Here is a 15,116-nt window from a genome sequence, read left to right on the forward strand (position 1 = left end):
GACGTTAGCGTCGTCGCCCTGCGCCGGGGCCACCCACCTTAGTCCTCGCTGGCTGTCATCCACTGGCTCGGACCCACTGACGCCCTCTCGCTGCGAATGCCGGCTTTTATTTTCTCTCACTTTCGCCTCTGCGGTGAGCATCAAGTGCGCTGGCAAGGCCCCATGCTTTGTCCGTATTCTTTCAATCCATTCACTATCCATATCGGCAACCACCTGCTTTGCCTGTCTGCCATTACACTAAAAACACACCAAATTTTCCCATCCAACCGCAACGCCAACCAGTGGATGCATTCCTCCGTGAACATGACATGATGCGCCGAGCCCGAACCCATATGAACCAGTCTGTACTTGCCACTTCGCTTACAGGTACAAAGACTGTGCTGCGACAAGATCCCTCCTGATCGCCTCCAATGCCTTTTCAAACTTCTGCTCCAGGTCCGAGTTGCCCATGACTTTAGCGCCCTGAGCAATCTGGCGGAGAAGCTCTTCCAATCGCCGGAAAAGACGAATCAGACTGCCCTCGTAGACGTCCGTCATTTTGCTATGGGCAAGTCAGCAATCAATCAGGGGAAAGCGGAAGGGAGAAGACATACCAGATTTCTGCAAAAGTGGCACCCTTCGACCAGGAGTACACAACCTCCATGAGCTGATGTTTGAACCCGTTGAGGTATTCCTCCTCGTTGAGATTGAGCTTGCTCTCCTGGGAGACCTTCGCGACGATGCGTGCCTGGGCTTGGATATCGCGGAAGGGCTTTGCGAGCTCCTCCCGCAAAGTACTCGTGTCGTTGCTCTTTTCTTCGAAGATGAAGACACTCAAGGCGGCAGCACATTGCTCGGGTGTGAGGTCGTTGAAGAATCCGTTGAAGAGAAGCTCGCTCAGTACCAACTCATCACCAGTGCTGATTTCACAGGCCACACGTGCCTTGATTTGAACCACGTCGGATTCGCTGATGAACCCAAGACGCCTCAGCACACGTTTGCGACATTTCAGCTCGTCCAGCTGCATGATTGAGAGAGCATTCTGGATCTGCTTTCGGGTCTCCTTGATCTTGTTGGTGATTTCCACCTTGGCTGCGTACTGATTGTACAGCTCGACCAGCCTGGGTGAGTTGTGTAACGGGTTGGACAACAAGCGGGACTCGAGGACCTCGATTTTCTGGACAACGTTAGTGGCCGTACAAGGAGAGCAGAATGAGCGCTTACCCTTAGAAGCTTCTTGAAGCTGTCGTCATTGATGCCCATATTCTCAATAGGGTCAAGAACAGCAATGCCATCAGGGAATCTTTTCTTGACTTCGTCGAGAGCCTTGCGAACGCCGTTCTTCTGTTCGGCTGTCTTGAGGTCCTTGGGGAGGAAGATGCGAACATGACCGATGGAGTCGAGGCAAGACAACATTACCGGCACAACCTCCAACTTCCCCTTGTCATTCGGTGCGGGCGGATATACTCCGGTGGGCAGATCCTGCACTGCTTGAGGTGCAAAGGTAACGTCACTAGCCACGTGGAGGAGCACATCGACAATGTAAGATTCTTGGGGTGGAATGTCGGAAGGCTTTTGTCCTTTGCCAGGCTTGCGAGGATTGACTGAGACGACGACACCCCAGCCGAAATCAAAGTTGCGACCCTTGACCTTGACAAGACGCCCGCCCTGCAAGAATGGCAGGCAGTAGTTGGGGTGCATAATCACAGCCCGCATATCTTTGGTGTAGGTGGTCAATTGCTGCCTCAGGTCATAGTAGTCCCGGATTGTATGCTCGTCGGAGATGATGAGGCTTGCCCGCTCTTGCTCCAAGTCGGTCAACTCTGTTTTTGGTTAGCCACCATGTCATTTGACAAAATCCGTGATGCACTCACGCTTTTCAAGCCCAGACACACTGGCAGTATTTTGGAACTGGTAGAAGCATCGCTCAAGCATAAACTCAGGAGAAATGCCCTCCACACGCATGAGATTGAGAATCATGTTGTAGCTCAAGTAGAACGCCGAGTTGAGCTTGTCTTGCTCTCCTCGCACAATCTCCTTGGCAACCTGAGGCTCCATCTTCTCGTCAATCATCATGATGACAATACCTCGGTCATCGAGGCCACGACGTCCAGCACGTCCGGACATTTGGATAAACTCGGAGGGGGTGACCCATCTTTGAGTAACTCCGTCGAATTTGCGGACGCTCGTGAAGACTACCGTCTTGGCGGGCATGTTGAGACCGATCGAAAAGGTTTCCGTGGCGAAGAGGACCTTGATCAAGCCCTCCTGGAAGAGGATTTCAATCGTTTCCTTCAGAATCGGAAGGAGACCAGAGTGATGAACACCGATACCGCGCTTCAACAGAGGCAGTAGATGCTGGATCTGAGGCAGGTCTCTGTCCTGTTCGCTCAGCGACTCAATGGCGCTGTCAAAGACCTTCTTTACGAGAGCTTTTTCCGACTCGTCATTGAATGACAAGGAGCTCATTTGCAGCGCAAGATTCTCGCACTCTCTTTTACTGAAGCTGAAAACAATGACCGGGTTGTAGTTCTTTAGCATGATCATCTTGACGATCTTGTAAATGTCCGAGGGGCCCTTTTGGCCACCCTTGTTTAGCTTCTTGTCTTTTCCTTTGCCCTTTCGCTTTGCCAATGCGTCCGCGGGGTCATCTCCAGCTTTGTCTGCGATCGAGCTCATGGCCTTCTGGAAATTCTCCTCCCTGAAAACGCCCTTTTCGTCGACAATGAGGTGGATGCCATCGGCGCCGGAGGGGAAGAAGTAGTGCTGCAAAGGAGTAGGTCGGAAATCGGTGTAAACGACGTGACAAGGCTGGTTATGGGTTTTGACGATCCATTCGGCGAACTGCATCGAGTTGGGAATTGTCGCGGACAGAAATACATAGCGGACCTTGTCGGGAAGAAGGATGATTGTTTCTTCCCATACAACACCGCGAGCTGTTGCACGTCAGCAGAGTGATTCGAGAAGAATAGATAGGGAGTACCTACACTTGTCGCGCATGTAGTGAACTTCATCAAAAATTACCCAGGCCACCTCGCGCATGATTTCAGAACCTCGGTACAACATGGATCGCAAAATCTCTGTAGTCATGACCAAACATGTCGCTGTCGGATTGATTGTGACATCTCCCGTCATGAGACCCACATCGCCAAAGTCTGCCGTGAATTCTCGGTACTTCTGGTTGCTAAGCGCTTTGATCGGACTGGTGTAGATGACCCTCTGGTTGTTCTTCAGACAGTGGGCAATTGCGTACTCTGCGACGACCGTCTTGCCGGCTGATGTGTGTGCGGAGACCAGAACACTCTCATTTCTCTGGATAGAGTAGACGGAGACTTGCTGGAAAGGGTCCAAGGTGAATGGATATTCTCGAGCAGGCTTCTCCGGCGGCTTGTGCTGAGAGATTGGAACGTAATCGTAGTCGGGAGGGAGTGCGACTTGATGCCTAACTTGGTGCGAAAGGACGACATTGCTTCCCTCTTGCTGTGCCTGCAAGCCCGCAGCTGCGGCGACCTCGCGCGACTGCTCTGTCTCGAATGAATCCGTGACGACCGGAGCGGGCTCATCTTTCCGTGGACGCTTCGCAGTGGCAAGGTCTTCGCCAGGGGTTTCGGCACCGTTTGTCGCATCTTCCTGGGGTGCTGGAGGAGCATCGGGCATGGAAGAATCGTTGTTGGTTTGGTCGGTGTTGCCATTTGGAGATTTTACATCGCCGTTGGCCTGTCTCTTCTTGTTCTTTTTGCGGTCGGTCCGCGTCTGCGCAGGCTTGTCGCCACCCTCGAAGACGTCGAAGAGTTCATCCATGGTGGATGGCGGGCGCACAATGTGTGCAGGTCACGAACGGTGGGTTGGTGAACTTTTGCGCTTGGACTTCGATGAGCGGCGACTAGAGGCTGTCAGAATCGAGCTGCGGGACGGGCAAGGATTACGCCGCTTGCCGCTAAAAACACCGAGCTTGACCCTATAGGGAAGTAGCGACATACCCTACCTACATTCAAACCATGCAGCAAAATGGACTTGTTTTGAGCTAATCTAAGTCTTTCTGTAGTTCATATAATATGATAGAGGGTAGAAAGACAGACATGGGCAGAATTGTTGCTAGGTGAATTCTACTGCATTAGCTTCCAATCCACAAGTAATTTTTGCCGCTGATGCGCATGAATGCTCCCAATGCAATTGCGTGAGTCTACAGTAGACCATAGTGGATTGAGAGGTCTCATAGGATATGTAGCAAGCCAGCCTAAATAATGTCAAATGTCGACCGTTGGCGGCAGATGCGGGAGTGCCGTCCCAGCGGCAGTCAACAAGCCGAGACTGGCCCGTGCGCACCAGCAACTTCGCATCGTTCGACGTCGGACAGCTGCGATTCCGTCACATCGCGCGCAACCTCTCCTCTCCGCCCCACCAACACCCGTCGCCAAAGTACGTCGAAATATCTACCGCGCCGGGTCCGACGGTCAATAACTGACCTATCCAGATGATGTCCCGCCCTGCCTTCCGCATTGCTTCCCAGATCCAGAGGAGGACCTTCACGTCCACGAGCGCCAGGCTCTCCTCTCCCTACCACTACCCCGAGGTGAGCCCAAGATGTCGAACGCGTTGTAGCGATGTATAGTGCTAACAGTAGTCGCAGGGTCCCCGTGTTCGTCCCCCCAAACCATCTCGATACACCCCCTTGCGACAACGGCTGATTCCATTCTAGAGCAACCTTCCCTTCAACCCTCTGACCAAGTTCTTCTGGCTGCGCTACTGGGGCTTCATGGGTAGGATATCTTCTGGATCATGTTCTGTGAACAAGGCTGATTGGGGTCACAGCTGTCGGATTCTTCGCGCCCTTTGGCATTGCCGGTAAGCCTTGTTTGCAAGTCTCCCGTCGGGATTTCGCGGCTGATCCATCGTTTCCCATCAGTCTGGCAGCTCAAGAAGAACCTCTAAGCGATTTGCGCGAGGGTCTTTCGGAACAGAAGCTATTAGGGAAGGTATTGGGCGCTGCGAGAGCGCAAGCTCGTTTGCGGCCTTGTACAGAATTCCCATCTTCCTTGAAGCAGCCACTAGATGAATTGAAGATTGCGGTTCAAATGCTTCGAAATGTGATGCGAGACATGTGATTTTGGATACTGGGGGAAAAAGTGATGTCGAGTAAAGGCTTGTCTTGGCAGTGACTGTTCGGCAGGGCCGACTAGCGTAACCTCGAAATTTTGATTCGCCGCCATCCCGGCAATGATTTATGCATGGGCATCGACCTTCAACATGACATCCATTACTGAATTTCTCCTCCCACAACACTTTACCCAGGATGCGCAACTTAAGATGCGTGCGGAGCACACGGCGCCACCTACCTAGCGAAGATTCCTTGCCCATTACTGCTACAGCATGGGACACATCTTCGGATGCTCTAATTTGCACGTTGGGACCATCCGAGTCGAGCGCCGTTATCGAGCTGAGACGCTTGAATGACGAGAGCCACGAAAATGTCGCCTCTTTTGACGCCTACAGCTTGATCGCCTCGTGGGATGCGCCGTGTCCGCTCCCGGATCTAGCATGCGACAAGGTCCTCAGCCTGCAGTACTTTTCGGACACGGCAACTGCATGCTTAGTGCTAGCCGGAGGCGACATTGTCATTGTGCGAGAGGAGCCTCTTGCCGGCGAAGATTTGATCGAAATTGTCGGCTCAGTCGATGCAGGCATAACTGCTGCATCGTGGTCTCCGGATGAAGAACTACTGGCCATCACCACGCGCGCCAACACACTACTCTACATGACCAGAGACTTTGAGAACGTGACCAACGTCACCTTCACCCCAGACGATGTCAAAGTCTCGAACCACGTGTCCGTTGGATGGGGCAAAAAAGAGACGCAATTTCAAGGCAAAAGAGCAAAAGCGCTTCGAGACCCCACGGTTCCCGAAAGGGTGGATGAAGGCCTGCTAAGCCCCAACGATGATGGAAGAGTAAGCATCACGTGGAGAGGTGACGGTGCCTATCTGGCTGTCAACGCTGTGGATGAAGGAAAGAGAAGGATGATCAGAGTCTACTCAAGAGACGGTGTGCTGGATAGCGTAAGCGAGCCAGTGGATTTCCTTGAGGGGGCGTTGAGCTGGAGACCATCGGGCAACCTGATTGCGGGAATCCAGCGAAAGGCAGACACGGTTGATGTCGTATTCTTTGAGCGCAATGGTCTCCGTCATGGCGAGTTTTCGCTAAGCGCAAAGCCTGAAGAGAGCATCAGCCTTGCCTGGAATAGTGATTCCACTGTGCTTGCCGTCTCTTTCAAGGACGAGGTGCAGCTTTGGACCATGGGTAACTATCACTACTACCTCAAAGAGGTCATGCGGAGCAAAACCGACGCAGGCCTATCGTTCGAGCCGAGGTGGCATCCCGAAAAGGCACTGCGACTTGCGATTTCTTTTCCTGGTAACATTGCCCCTTATCAAGAGCCACCGGCATTTGGCAAGGAAAGCTAATTCGTACCAGACTTTTCGATTACTTGTGAATACACATTTTGCGTTGATGGAGGCTCTACAACCCAGCCAAACGACTATGGCACTGTTGCCGTCGTTGACGGTCGTAAGTCATCTCGCCAAGTATGAAAAGTACTTTAACAAACAGTTTTGCAGAAACTCTTCGGGTCACGCCGCTACGCATCGCCAACGTACCACCGCCAATGTCACTGCATGAATTCGACGTTGAAAAGACTCCTATCGACGTCGCGATAAACTCAAACAGTACTCGCTTGGCGGTTCTCCTCGAACACGACGTCAAAATCTTTGGCTACGATCCCGCTTCAAAGTCACCGGCTGACCCTTGGCTGGTGCACGGAGGCGGCGACTTTGATGGGAACGTCATCAAAGAGTATTCCGTTCGTCCTCGACAAGTCGCCTTTCGCGGAGAGTCAGAGTTGTTTGTGCTATTCGAATTTGACGACGGTGAAAAGGGCGGTCAGGCCATCTTCCACAAGGAGGTGGGCAAGGACGATTATGCCGAACTGCCACTGTTTTCGGGACCTGTGCATTCGCTGGTCCCCTCGGTGGACTACAGCAAGCTCGCGATCCTCCAACGTGATGGCACAGTGTCCATGGTTTCGCCGAACCGCAAGGAGTGCAAGACAATTTGCAAAGTCCCGGCCAAACCCACGCTTTTGGAAGTGGTCACCCATGATGAAGAGGTTGGCCTCCACAATCCAATATTCGTTTATTTAGCTCACGTATCCAGGACATTGCCTTTGGTTTGACAGGCAGTGGCATGCTCTATGCAAACGGCCGCCTGCTTGCAAAAAACTGCACATCGTTCAAGGTGACTCCTGCTCATCTTGTCTTCACAACCACTCAACATCTCCTCAAGTTTGTCCATCTGGCGTCAGTGCATGATCTGGAGGTGCCCCCTGATGAGCCAGAAAAGGACGAACGCGTGCGAGCGATTGAGAGAGGTGCTCGCCTGGTGTCTGTGATGCCATCGTCTTACGCAGTGGTGCTCCAAATGCCACGAGGCAACCTCGAGACCATCTATCCTCGGGCACTTGTGGTTGCAGGTATTCGCAAGAGCATCAACGAAAAGAGATACAAGACGGCATTCATGGCCTGCCGGAACCAGAGAGTGGATATGAACATCCTCCATGACCACGCGCCGGAGCAATTCATGTCGAATGTGCAGCTTTTTATCGACCAGCTGAAAAAGGTCGGACATGTCGACCTTTTCCTTTCGCAGTTGAGGTAAGGTGTCCTGCTTTGACTTCAACCCAGACGCTTACCTGTGAGTAGGAACGAAGACGTGACGCAGACCATGTATAAGGAGACGGCCAAAAAGTCACGCGCTGACTTGATGACCAATGGCGAAAGTTCTGCGTCAGGCTTTGAAATCTCAACCAAAGTCAATCGCATCTGCGATGCCTTCTTGTCAGTCCTCCAAGGACGCACATCTACGAATTTGCAAAACATTGTGACAGCCAACGTTTGCAAGTCGCCACCGGACCTCGAGGGCGGCCTCCAAGTCGTCGCAAAGCTCAAGGAGCAAGATGATAGCCTCGCCGAAAAGGCGGCCGAGCACATTTGCTTCCTGGCGGATGTCAACCAGCTCTACGATCATGCGCTTGGTCTGTACAATCTCGACGTCGCGCTACTCATTGCGCAGCAGAGCCAAAAGGACCCAAGGGAATATCTGCCGTATCTCCAGAGCTTGCAGTCGATGGAGCCTCTGCGTCGCCAATTTACTATTGACGACAACTTGGGCCGTCGCTTCAAGGCCTTGACGCACTTGCATGAGATGGATGTCTTTGAAGAGGTCAAGACGTATGCCGAGAAGCATGAACTGTACAGCGAGGCGATCGGTCTCTACAAGTACAAGGAGGACCGCATCAACGAAATCATGAAGCTGTACGCCCAATTTCTGGACAGCCGCAACCGGTACCGCGAGGCCGCTATTGCATTCGAGTACCTGTCTGACTACTCGGCGGCCACCGAAGCCTACCGGGCAGCCAACATGTGGCGCGAGTCGCTTTCATGCGCAACCCTCGTGCCGCTTGCGCACGAAGAGCTCGTCGACCTGGCCACGGCGCTCGCCGACACCCTGGCCGAGACGAAGGACTTTGCCGCGGCCGCAACAGTCCACTTGGAGTATCTGGATGACCTTGAAGGCGCGGCACGGCTGCTATGCAAGGGCTACCAGTTCGCTGAGGCGATGCGTGTCGTGGGATTGAAGGGCCGCCGCGAGCTCGTCGAGTCTATCGTGGACCCGGGTCTGGTTGAGGGCTCTGCTGCCATGACGGAGCTGCTGGCTGAGTGCAAAGGGCAGTTGAATGCACAGGTGCCGCGCTTGAGAGAACTGAGGGTGAAGAAGAGGGAGGATCCATGTATGCCGTCTCCTGCTTCTTCTTACTTCCCCCCTTTGAGCACGACCATGACCAATACTGACATTATCTTCCAGTGGCCTTCTTCACCGGAGACGCCAGCGGCAACCCGGACGCCGCGGGCGTCGACATCCCCGACAACGTCTCGCTCGCGCCATCCATGACCTCGACCTCTGGCATGACGTTCATGACCCGCTACACGGGAAATTCGCAATCGACTCTCGCAACAAACACGACGCGGCGCAGCAGCAAGAACCGGCGACGCGAAGAGCGCAAGCGGGCGCGCGGCAAAAAGGGGTCTGTCTACGAGGAAGAGTACCTGGTCAACAGCATCGCGCGGCTCATCGAGCGCGTCAACAGCGTCTCGGACGACGTCGCGCGGCTGGTCCAGGGTCTCGTGCAGCGGCGCATGCGCGGCCGCGCCGAGGCCGTCCAGCGCGGTATCCGCGAGGTGCTGGAGCTGGCGCGGGCGTGCGTCGCCGAGGTCTTTGAGGTCGAGAGCGGCGCGGCGAAAGGACTTGCTGCTGTCGATGGCGCGGGCGCAGAGGAGGGAGCGGAAGGAGGACAAGAGGGCGGAGTGCTCGAGGGCTTGGGTGCTAGGCCTGGTGGTGCGGATGGCGTTGTTTGGGATGCGATTGTGGCGGAGAGGCGTAGGAAGGAGGTTCCCGTGGTCAAGGCCTGGGAGGATTTGGGGCTTGTGGGGTAAACGGGTAGTCTGAGAGAGAGTCTAGAATTTGCCCGAGTTTTGGTGATGGTGACGGTTGTGGAGGTGGTGATGTGTGGAGAAAAGGTCCATTGGAGGGAGGATACACATGAACAAAAGGGTTGCAGGTCCGTCGTCAGTCGAGGAGGCAAAGTAGACAGCAGAAAAGACGAGAAATAGAAACAATGGCACTGCTCGGATCTGAGCAGGGCTCAAGTCTATGTGTTCTGAGCTTGACGTGGTCTGAAAGTGGCCTCACGCTTTCGTTCTTCGAGCTTTGATATGAACTCTGCGTCTTCTGGTCCTTCCGTTGCACAGGTTGGCGAAGCTCGATCCTCAAGATCTTTGTACTTATCATCTAGGTGCTTGGTCTCCTCATCACTATGGAGACTCCACAGCCGTCGAAACATACATGTATACATTATCCGAATGCGGGGAGCCTGGTGTCTCGGCTTCAGAAGTTCAGGCAGGCAGGGCATGCATGGCCAAGCGACATTCAGGAACTCCCTGCAGACCGAAGCAGCAAGGATACATGGGGGGGATGATCCCAGCGAAAAAAGATAAATATACACCAATGGGCAAACATCACCCCGAGCAAAAAGTCTTCGGAGGATGTGGAGAAGCGCGCGCTTTTTCGTCGTCACATCGGCACTAGATCGCGCTGATTGGACGAGAGGCAGATGAACGTGTTGCTCCCCGAACTGACACGAGGAAGCTGGTGGTTGCATCATCTCATGGCTATATGCAAGGGGAAGACGCAATCAAAAAGAGCAAGAAGAAAATGTCGTGCAGAGCAGCGGGTGAGCCGTTGGGTGGCGTCCCAGAGGACGAGAACGCGCAGTCAAATATCGCAGAATACGAAGGTTGGGTATGTGATTGGGGGGGAGGGGGAGCAGGAGTGTTCAGGCGGCGCGGGAGTGGTACCTGGGAAAATGGGGATTTGTGAAACGCTTGGTGTGGACGGTTTTTGAAGCAGCTCCGGGCTCGGCGGCTGGCCTGGATGGCATCAGGCATGAATATGATGGAAGAGAAGAAGAGGGGGTCAGATGATAACTGGGTAGAGTCGGTGGACGTTGCCAAGGGGCGCGCCGCGACATCAGAGGCGGGCGGAGATAGGGATCTGGGCCGTCGACAGCCTCAGCCGAAAGAGCGTTGGATGCGGTTGCCGAAACAAAAGGCTGGGCTCAAGTGACCCGAAGTGGAGAGGTGCCGAAGTCTTGTGGGATGGATATAGGACGCAGTCATGGTGTGCCCCCACCCTCATTCATCTGAAGCGGCTACTGACAAGAAGTGGACGGGAGGTTGTCAGCCACGGCGGGTGGTTGCAGTGCCATGAGAGCTTGTGTTTGTCGGCGGTTGCTTATTCTCCAAGCTCATGATGAGGCGGCCCCTGGAGGATTCAGTGATAGGGGAACTAGCTTCCGGGAATAGTCTTGGACGCACAGGGTAGGCCGTCCACAGATGGAGGTGCAAAATGCAAAGGTTTCAGAGCACAGCGCCAACACGCGACGGTCGACGACGTCGCACACTGCCGCAGAGGCGCGAATTGCTGGAATTGCCTGGGATAAATCAAAGTCGTGGCCGGCTGGTCGATGGCGCAAAATGAAATTGGCCTGTGGACGTGCACTCGGCCCCTGCGCCGTCGGGCGGGGGTTCGCAGATTGAGGAAATGGGGTCGAGAGGAGGGAGAGACAGTCACAGCGTACTGATGATGGGTTTGGCCTCGCAGGCGTACAGCGACGAAAGCATTGAGAGTCGTGACGGTGATTCTCGTGGTGTTTGTTGACGGCTGAGGTTGTGTATTTTTGCGTTTGACCCCTGGCAGCTAACCAAATGGGGCATGCTGCTCTGGTGCCCCTGACAATCGGGGACCAGGATGTTGTAGGACTCGCACTCCCGAACATCAGAGCGCCAGAGACATCGTCGCCGCAAGCCGCCCATCTCATCGTCCGCCTGTGCGCGATGAGGCACAAGCACTGCATTTCCAGAAACCATGCACCGCACTTTCGCCTCTCCTGCCCTGCGGCCAATCACCTTGCCCCCTCCGCCTCCTCCCACACTTTGCCGCTCCTCTCCCTCATTCACTACCTGACCTCCACCCTCCCTCTTGCTGAGCGCCGTCTTTCACTCTTTGTCGGCCTCTGCCCCAGCTTCCGGCATCCTCGCTCGTCGCTCTCTTCCACTCTTACCCAAGTCATTCATTTTGCAAGGGTCTAATTTGCCTGCGCCCTGCCTCCCGTCGGCCTGTCACTGTACATACCTCCACCTCCCCGGAGCCCGCGCCCACGACCTCAATTGACGACCATCACGCTGTTAATCCATAATACCCGGTGTCTACCGACTCTCTGTCCCGCATGAAGCTGTAGTCGCATGACAAGCTTGCTGCGTCCACACCATGCTCAACCACCGCTCCCACTCGAGCTTCCACCATGCCCGCAGAGCCCTCGCCGCCGCAGACATTCACCCCGCCCAAGCTGTCGTCGATGATACCGTAACGCGTCCTGCTCAAAATGCTTCTGTCGCCGCCGCAAAGTCTCTCTTTGCCAGGGCCATCGACCTGACCAGGCGCGCCTCTGGTGGCTCCAGCGACGATGATTCCTCCTCATGCCACACCACCCAGGACTCGGACACTTGCCAGAAGCCCGTCAACAGCAGCACTGCCATTGTCCTTGCCGCTCTGTAAGACTTTTGGCCCCTCCCATCCCACATCTCGGCTAATATGTCCAGGATTCCAATTGCTGTTGCCATCCTGGTCCTCATCTTCCTACACAGAAGACACGTCAAGAAGCAAGCTCTGGAGGACCTCAATGACAAGCACAAGTCTCTCGACTTTGGTCTGGATATCCCCGCGCCGTCGGGAGGAAAATCGAAAAAGGCTCCCGAGATGTCGACTGCCGACGCCCACAAGGAGATTCGTACTGGAGGAAGGGGTCTATCGCTGGATATGGATGCCGGACCGTACCTTATGCCCAATGGCTTCCAAAGCTCGCGCAACTCGCTCGAGTCCATGTCTCGCTCCATCGACGGTTACGATCCCTATCGCCCAGTTACTTTTATCAAGGAGGACGCCAAGGGCGACAACATGTCCACCTACAGCAAGTCCAGTGTTGGCACCGACCGCATGGGTCTTCTCAAGAATGCGCAGAGGATGTCCAGGAACTACCCCATGAGGTCCGCGGCTTCGTCGCCTGATGACAACAAGATTCCCGAGATTCAGTTTCCTGAGGCCACTCACTCCAGGCCGCCGCCCTCCCCATTGACTCCTTCTAGCGCCGAGGACCCCATGGACCTGGTTCGGGACAACCCGTTCGAGACCGAGCAGAAACGTCGCAGCCCTACCGAGAATTCTAAGCGTACTTCTGTCCAGGAACCATCTCTGCCCCAGATTGCCGAGGACCACACCGTCGAGGACAAGTCACCGCCCCCTGTCCCGCCCCCTCGCAAGCCCACTCCTCTGAGACTGGAATCGTTCACTGCCACCGTCCACAACACCGACAGCATCATCAGCAAGTCTAGCGACTACGAGGATCCTTTCAAGGTTACACCAGCCACGCCCCCACGCAACGCTGTTCCGGCTCTCCCTACTTTCAATGTCGAAGAATCTGCCCCGGTCAAGAACCCCCGTCAAAGCTTGATGGTCCAGGACTCTGGAATGAAGGGCAACAGACTTTCCGTCAGCCTGCGCCCGCTGCCCCCGGCGGCGCCTGAGGACGGCACTGAGAACCCCGAGGAACGCGCCAACAGGATTAGGTCTTTCTACAAGGAATACTTTGACGACTCCAAGCCCGAGCCCCAGGGTCGCTTCGCGGATGCACACGAGGACTATGGACAAGAATACATGGAGGGTACCGTTTTCGATCCTCAAAAGGGCCACTTCGTTGTCGCCGGTGCACCATTCGCAGAACCCGTCACTCGTCGTGCCATGACGCCGCCTCCTCGTGCTCCTCCCAGGTTCCGTGGCCACGGTCCTCCAGGCGGCTCCATCGGTGGCAGCTCCTGGGGCAGCCGTCCTGGAACTCCCGGTTCGATGCGCATGGGAGCTTCGGCCACGTCGATGGGCTTCCGCAACGACATGCCAGCCCCTAAGAAGCCTCTTCCGCCTCCCGCGGCTCTGAGCACCCTGCCTACTCCCGCTGCCTTGAAGGATGACTCGCATATTTTCAACCCCATCGACTTTGCGCCACCGCCCTCGATGCGCGACCTTGCTGCTGGTCGTCGTCCCCAGAGCCCCATGGGCGAACAGCGTCCCTACTCGCCCAGCGTCCGTCCCTTCACTCCTCTTGCCTCCTCGTTTGACGAGATTGGCGCCCTCCCCAGCCCGTAAGTTTTGACCAATTCCTCACTATTTCCACATCTAACACACTCTACAGTCACGCTCTCCGCAAATCCGGCACCTTCACGTCACTCGACTTTGCGCCCGTCCCGCGCATACGCGGAGCCGACATGGGCGGCAGCGACACGGCGTCGATCCGCAGCGGCGGCAGCAGCATGTCGGCGGCCAAGCTGCACGCGGTGCGCAACGGCGCGTACCGCGTCAGCCGCATCCCCAAGGAGATGGTCACGACGCAGGACGACCTCATGTCGCAGCTCAAGCCGTCATGGGATCTCGGATACAGCAACGGCAAGGGTTCGTCCAAGGACTTTTAAGGAGCTCTAGCAGCACGGCTGGTGTAGCGTCTTTTTACTTTCTTTTCTTTTCCCCTTTTATAAACGGATGAGGGTTGCAGAGTAGCTTTGTGCTGGTGAGGGTTCAGAGGTGGCTGAGATGAAGAGAGTCAGAAGGGGAAGTGTACAGCGCGATTCATGGTCATTAGAGAGAAGAGGTTTCCTGAGGAAGTCAGTACAGCGAACGCCCAAAAGTTCCTTACTCTTCGTCATTCGTCGTCACGATTGTCGCATCTTGACTGGGCGGGTCTAGTCGGTATCCTCCCGCTGCGTGCTTGCTTGCAATTTTTCCAACAGCACCTACCTACTAGCTAGCCAGGCAAAGCAGCGCAGCGCAGCAGCAGCAGCAGCAGCGGGAATGGAGGAGTAAGTCGGAGTCTTCATTAGCGGGGGGAGTTCTTTCTTTTCCAAACTTTTCCTTTTCTTCGATTCTCCTTGCCATCTGGATTCCATGGAGTCCCCTTTGAGATATACTCTTGTGTCGTCGTCATCTGAAAGTTCATGTGTTTGGTTTACTGTGCGTTGCATCTCAAGCGTCTTGAGCATCTTCTTGTCCTTTTTTTTTTAACCGTTCGTTGCATGATGAATGCGCCACTGTATTGTGTATAAGATACCACTGTACAAATGCTGTAAATCTGAATTGCCCATCTCTGTCTCGAATCGAACCTAGGTCTCATCCGCGGAAAGAGAATGTTTACCCTTGAATTCTGATTGAACAACGGTGCTGCTCCTCCCTGGATTTGTTCTTGGGACCAGAATATCCGAGTACGTGTGTGCCTGCACTTGAAGTTGGCGAGCTCGAGGTTTTGAGATTAGCTGCGGATATCATTACGTTACTCGGGCGAATTGATAGTTTTGGAAGGTCCAAAGGTCGAGGTGGTGATGTGAACGGTTTGGGATGGATTCGCCTGAACAACCTTCACACAACTCG

The 15,116-nt window shown here is 54.8% G+C and overlaps 4 protein-coding genes across 4 annotated transcripts; 3 read left to right on the forward strand and 1 right to left on the reverse strand.

The window, feature by feature from the left end:
• Positions 1–360: 360 nt before the first annotated feature.
• BKA78DRAFT_350141 (ATP-dependent RNA helicase-like protein DOB1) lies at positions 361–3,780 on the reverse strand (the record flags this gene model as incomplete). The annotated part of the gene is made up of 5 exons (XM_066890933.1): positions 361–541; positions 594–1,156; positions 1,204–1,802; positions 1,854–2,915; positions 2,967–3,780. The coding sequence occupies 5 exons, from the start codon at positions 3,778–3,780 to the stop codon at positions 361–363; spliced, it is 3,219 nt and encodes a 1,072-aa protein (XP_066748101.1).
• A 452-nt stretch (positions 3,781–4,232) lies between these two features.
• BKA78DRAFT_306610 (cytochrome c oxidase subunit VIIc) lies at positions 4,233–5,211 on the forward strand. Its single transcript, XM_066887798.1, has 6 exons — positions 4,233–4,398; positions 4,454–4,552; positions 4,610–4,618; positions 4,679–4,739; positions 4,792–4,824; positions 4,886–5,211. The coding sequence occupies exons 2-6, from the start codon at positions 4,454–4,456 to the stop codon at positions 4,909–4,911; spliced, it is 228 nt and encodes a 75-aa protein (XP_066748102.1). The 5' UTR covers positions 4,233–4,398; the 3' UTR covers positions 4,912–5,211.
• A 58-nt stretch (positions 5,212–5,269) lies between these two features.
• Positions 5,270–9,741, forward strand: BKA78DRAFT_365442 (IKI3 family-domain-containing protein; the record flags this gene model as incomplete). The annotated part of the gene is made up of 6 exons (XM_066892548.1): positions 5,270–6,389; positions 6,450–6,542; positions 6,593–7,140; positions 7,188–7,684; positions 7,733–8,820; positions 8,895–9,741. 6 exons carry the CDS (start codon positions 5,273–5,275, stop codon positions 9,521–9,523), a joined length of 3,972 nt encoding a protein of 1,323 aa, XP_066748103.1. The 3' UTR covers positions 9,524–9,741.
• Positions 9,742–11,915: 2,174 nt separating this feature from the next.
• Positions 11,916–14,167, forward strand: BKA78DRAFT_292805 (uncharacterized protein; the record flags this gene model as incomplete). Its single annotated transcript, XM_066886106.1, has 3 exons — positions 11,916–12,199; positions 12,248–13,840; positions 13,891–14,167. 3 exons carry the CDS (start codon positions 11,916–11,918, stop codon positions 14,165–14,167), a joined length of 2,154 nt encoding a protein of 717 aa, XP_066748104.1.
• Positions 14,168–15,116: the final 949 nt, after the last annotated feature.

Source organism: Phyllosticta capitalensis, assembly GCF_038381095.1.
Source record: "Phyllosticta capitalensis strain CBS 128856 chromosome Unknown BKA78scaffold_2, whole genome shotgun sequence".
NCBI lineage: Eukaryota > Fungi > Ascomycota > Dothideomycetes > Botryosphaeriales > Phyllostictaceae > Phyllosticta > Phyllosticta capitalensis.

Excerpts from the sequence above, each read along its gene's own strand:
- BKA78DRAFT_306610 (XM_066887798.1), top strand. The coding sequence starts at position 4,454 with ATGATGTCCCGCCCTGCCTTCCGCATTGCTTCCCAGATCCAGAGGAGG. Across the intron at positions 4,740-4,791 it reads GCGCTACTGGGGCTTCATGG|CTGTCGGATTCTTCGCGCCC; the intron begins GTAGGATATCTT and ends TTGGGGTCACAG. Across the intron at positions 4,825-4,885 it reads CGCGCCCTTTGGCATTGCCG|TCTGGCAGCTCAAGAAGAAC; the intron begins GTAAGCCTTGTT and ends GTTTCCCATCAG.